The sequence below is a fragment of the Rhea americana genome, unplaced genomic scaffold (genome assembly GCF_003343005.1).
Source record: "Rhea americana isolate MKP2758 unplaced genomic scaffold, rheAme1 scaffold_502, whole genome shotgun sequence".
NCBI lineage: Eukaryota > Metazoa > Chordata > Aves > Rheiformes > Rheidae > Rhea > Rhea americana.
In genome coordinates this window covers 188,476-192,611 of record NW_028186649.1, presented here as the reverse complement: position 1 = coordinate 192,611, position 4,136 = coordinate 188,476, and the positions used below count along the sequence as shown (strand labels likewise).

At 48.7% G+C, this 4,136-nt stretch overlaps 2 protein-coding genes across 2 annotated transcripts in view; one reads left to right on the top strand and one right to left on the bottom strand.

Annotated features, from left to right (window-relative positions):
• TRAPPC2L (trafficking protein particle complex subunit 2L) lies at nucleotides 1–4,022 on the bottom strand. The gene is made up of 5 exons (XM_085317755.1): nucleotides 3,935–4,022; nucleotides 2,691–2,863; nucleotides 1,070–1,157; nucleotides 871–950; nucleotides 1–174 (listed from the first exon to the last, which is right to left on the bottom strand). Exons 1-5 carry the CDS (start codon nucleotides 3,965–3,967, stop codon nucleotides 129–131), a joined length of 420 nt encoding a protein of 139 aa, XP_085173881.1. The 5' UTR covers nucleotides 3,968–4,022; the 3' UTR covers nucleotides 1–128.
• An 8-nt stretch (nucleotides 4,023–4,030) lies between these two features.
• The window catches only part of GALNS (galactosamine (N-acetyl)-6-sulfatase), a 48,985-nt gene continuing 48,879 nt past the window's right edge, over nucleotides 4,031–4,136 (top strand). Inside the window, exon 1 of the mRNA XM_085317761.1 lies at nucleotides 4,031–4,132. Within this exon, the coding sequence (XP_085173887.1) occupies nucleotides 4,056–4,132 (77 nt within the window). The 5' untranslated portion in view covers nucleotides 4,031–4,055. The remainder of the gene's footprint in view (nucleotides 4,133–4,136) is intronic.

Genomic DNA, 4,136 nt, shown 5'->3' with positions numbered 1-4,136 from the left:
TTGCAAGTGTCAAGTTTATTTTACACAATAAATTTAATATATTACATAGAAGATGATATATACATCACTTTGTATGCATGCTCCTGTMCCCAGGGTATGTTTTTGCACTCTGAAGAGACTGGACAGTCTTAGCACACCTGCATCATCATGGAGGTCACCATATTATCGAAAGCCCTAGAGGGAAGAAAGGAACAAATATTAAAGGAAGCATACCAGATCTCCTCTACACTACCAGAAATGCCTGTTACTGGCTAACAAGCTGGCTTTTCCTGGGCTGAGTGGATGGTTTTGCTCTCTCTCTAACATGTTCCAYAAGTAAACAGTGATGTCTGCATTAAGCTGAAATAAGCACAGGTCTTATCCTGGCCTCAGCAAAACATGAAAGAAATAGTTMTTTCCTAGGCAGTAGAACCTCAACATTACCAGAAACTTGCTATGGGATTCCAGATGAGAAATGGGAGGCAGCACTCCTCAATTAGCAATCCACATAAGGATTTATGCATATTGAAGAGCCCAACAGTTCTTACTCCAGGATAAAGCTGGGAGAACTACTGCTGCTTAACATTTAACCTGGTCTATTTACCTGTGTTGCAGTAAGAGGTAACTCTTCTCTCTTATTTTCTYGAGTTAATGTTTCTGATCTCAGTACTGAGATTAGAAAAAGTTCAGTGTAGTGTCTAATGAGAATAGCAGATAGTTTTCTATTATGCAGTGATGGCCCAAGGAGAACAGAGCTTTTAAGAAGTTACAGCACCTCCATCTGTGCTGGTCAACCACTGGTGTTATGTTCTTGGTCCTATTAGATTTTAAGTGCCATGCAAGTCCCCAAAAGATAACACAGCTCAAAGATTTTGTGGTCAGCCTACTTACCTGGAATGGATACGGTCCCCAGGGTTATAAAAAGGGTTACACATTATGTCTGTATATGAATTATGCAGCTTTCGGAACATCTGAAAAGGGATTGTAGTTTAATTAATTTTTTTTTTTTTTGCTTCTCAGCATTTTCTGAATAAGTGGAAGTAGCAAAAATACTGATGTGGCTAGTTGCATTCTGATTTCCTGCACTTACACTGCGGATCTCATTGTCTCGAAGTGCTGTGTTTGAAGAATCCACCACCATAACAAACTTCACCTTGGAATTTGTCACGTAGCCATATCTGCACAGCTGTTAAGGAATTTGCTTCTGACACACTAGAGACTGGAAAAGTAACTAAAACAAGTCTGGAATATAGTCAAAGAAACAAGCTGAGAGGAAACACTGTGTTTATACAGTACCCAGCACATAACTAGGATTAGATGAAGTGCAAAAACTGGCATCTAATACCAGCCAGTGGGATCTAGAACTTCAAAAATTAAAAAGTGAGTTTACAAAAACCCAGAAATCAGGTCTGTTACAGCAGACATCCTCCATCCATGGGATTCTATGAGACACAAAAAGCCAAAGAAAGTTTAAATGATCAACTTTGTGAGTTAAGCACTAGAACAGCGGTGATCCTTGACTACTTATTTTAGAGAAGCTGAGCTAGGTGTACAGGATTTAGACACCTGCAGAGCCGACCCACAGATGTCTTCATACTCCTGCTACTTTCACTAATGTTACCTGAAGAGTCTAAGCTCTGTCCTAGTCACAGTCAGTTTTAACTAGGCAGAGCATAAAGAATCCAGTTTATGAAATCTAGACAAACCAGACACTGCACCTCCTTGTGTGCTAAAACAACACACAGGCTGAGGGTAAGTTTTTTTACTGCTAGCTGGGCAATGAAGCAGCTGCTAAATAAGATGACGAACTTGAACCTTTACACAACGATCTGGTCAATGAGTCTGTCTATTTTGTGCTGATGTTTTAAATGCAGCACCAAATAAGAAAATAGATTCTCCCTGTTGAGGCTTTTGCAATAAAGACCATATAAAYGCATGCTTGCACGGCCTAGGCATAGTCTTGTTGAATGCTGGATGTCAATATCTGCCTAATGACAGTTACGCTAGGTTTTTTTTTAAAAAAAAAAAAAAGCTCACCACCTGAAGCCAAGGCTTTAAAACAAAGCAAAGTAAGTTCCAGCAATACAGGCAAAAGATACTAAGCTTTCTAAAACAGCATAGTTCCACTGACTCCAGTGCAATGACAGCTGAATTGACATAAATCAGTCAAGGGAAAATTAATGCTAATTTATATAATTTTTACAGCAATTGGCAAAATTAATCGTTATTTTACCTTAGTTTACATAAACCATAAAGAGGCATAATGTTTTGCTTCACATTTATTCTTTTACTGTGGCTTTCACCACTAGAGCATGTTAGCTGAAACCAACTGTTTTCATTGAACTTTTCATAATAGTTGAAATATCTCCCTTGGTCTCAGCCTTTTCTCACAAGTTTGTTTTTAAATACATTCCCTCTCTCTCTCTCTGAGGCTGCAACAGCCAACTGTGCAGGCCACTGAGCTAGGAAAGGAACACAGTGGATGCCACTCATCTGTTAAGGACAAAAAGCTTGTTTTGGCACTCTTTGTTACCTTTGATATCACTGTTGCAATGTTAAATAAAACAATGACACATGCTAGAAGAGGCACCCTGGTGAACATAAAAGCCTAGTCCTTCAATTCCTTAAATTAAGAACTTCATTGGAAGTTGGAGAAAGGAAAGAAGGCAATAATACAAGTGGAGTGTGCTGCTCAGGCACTAGAAAAATACACTTTGTAGTCTTCCGTTGGGTAGAGGAGCCCCAGGTACAGCTCCCTCTGATCTACAAGAGCCTTGCCCATCGCAGAGATCTTCTCATCCACGACATCGAGGGAAGTGTGCACGGTGTAGTGGAACTTCAGCTCGTTTTCRGTCGGAACGCTTCGGATGTACAAGGGATAGTTCTGCAGAGGATGACAACTCAGTTAACCGGGATTGGTAACTCACTCCCGCGAGTGACRGCTAGCGTGACCTCAGTGCTTTCGTGCTAAGCATGGCTATCATCAGAAGTAAGCTATTCTGAGTATGTTACGTTCAAGGGCATCACAGCACTTTACATCCTGCAGCATTTGTGGAAGAGATGTGGCCYCATGCACCAGTGGCAGCAGAACTGTTTGCGCAGGCATCGCACCAGTGTCAGGCCTCCTGACAGCTTGGGGCGACTCCTACCCCAGCCAGGCCCGTCCCCAGCCCGCGGGACCTTCCCAGGATTTCTGAGGGAAATCCCTCTAATGGCAGCAGGATGCCGCTGCTGCTGCTGTCCCTGCCCTTGCTCGAGCTGCCCCCCACCTCCCCCCAGTCCTGGCCTCAGCCTGCTCCTGCCCAGCTCATCCCAACCTCTGTCTCTGGCACCTGCCCCACAACCCCCCATCTCTCACAGCTCTGCCTGGGGCCCTGCAACCCCCACAGCTGTGGCCCTAACCCCAGCTCTGTTCCCTCACCCCGCTCCAGCCCCACAACCTCAGCCATGGCCTTACTTCCTCGCTCAGGCCCCACAGCCTCAACTCTATCCCCACTGCTCCCGTTGGGCCCCACAGTCTCAGCCCTGGCCCTGTCACCCTGTTCAGGCCCCACAGCCTCAGCCCTCACCGAATCACCCTGTTCAGGCCCCACAGCCTCAGCCCTGGCCCCACTGCTCCCCTCGGGCCCCACAGCCTCAGCCCTGCCACCCCACTAGGGCCCCACAGCCTCAACCCTGGCCCTGCTCAGCCCCCACAGCCTCAGCCCTGGCCCCGCTGCTCCGCTCAGACCCCCACAGCCTCAGCCCTGCCACCCCACTAGGCCCCCACAGCCCCAGCCCCAGCCCTGGCCCTGCTCAGCCCCCACAGCCCCAGCCCTGGCCCTGCTCCCGTACTGCACTGCCTTGCTCAGGCCCCACAACCTGAGGCTTCAAGCCCGCCCCCCTGATGCCTGCGCGGGCCCCACCGCCCCGCTCCGGCCCCACCGCCGCCGGGCCGGGCCGGGCCCCGCCCCACCTCCTTGGCGATCACGGCGATGCACACCGCCATCTTGGCGCCCGCCCCGCCCCGCGCGCGGCGTCACGTGCGCGGCGTCACGTGCGCGGCGCCCCGTCACGTGAGGCGGGCGGCGGTTGCCATGGCGAGGGCGCTGCTGCTGCTGCTGCTGGGCCTGTGCTGGGCCCCGGGCCGGGCCCCGGGCCCCGGCGGTGCGCGGCCC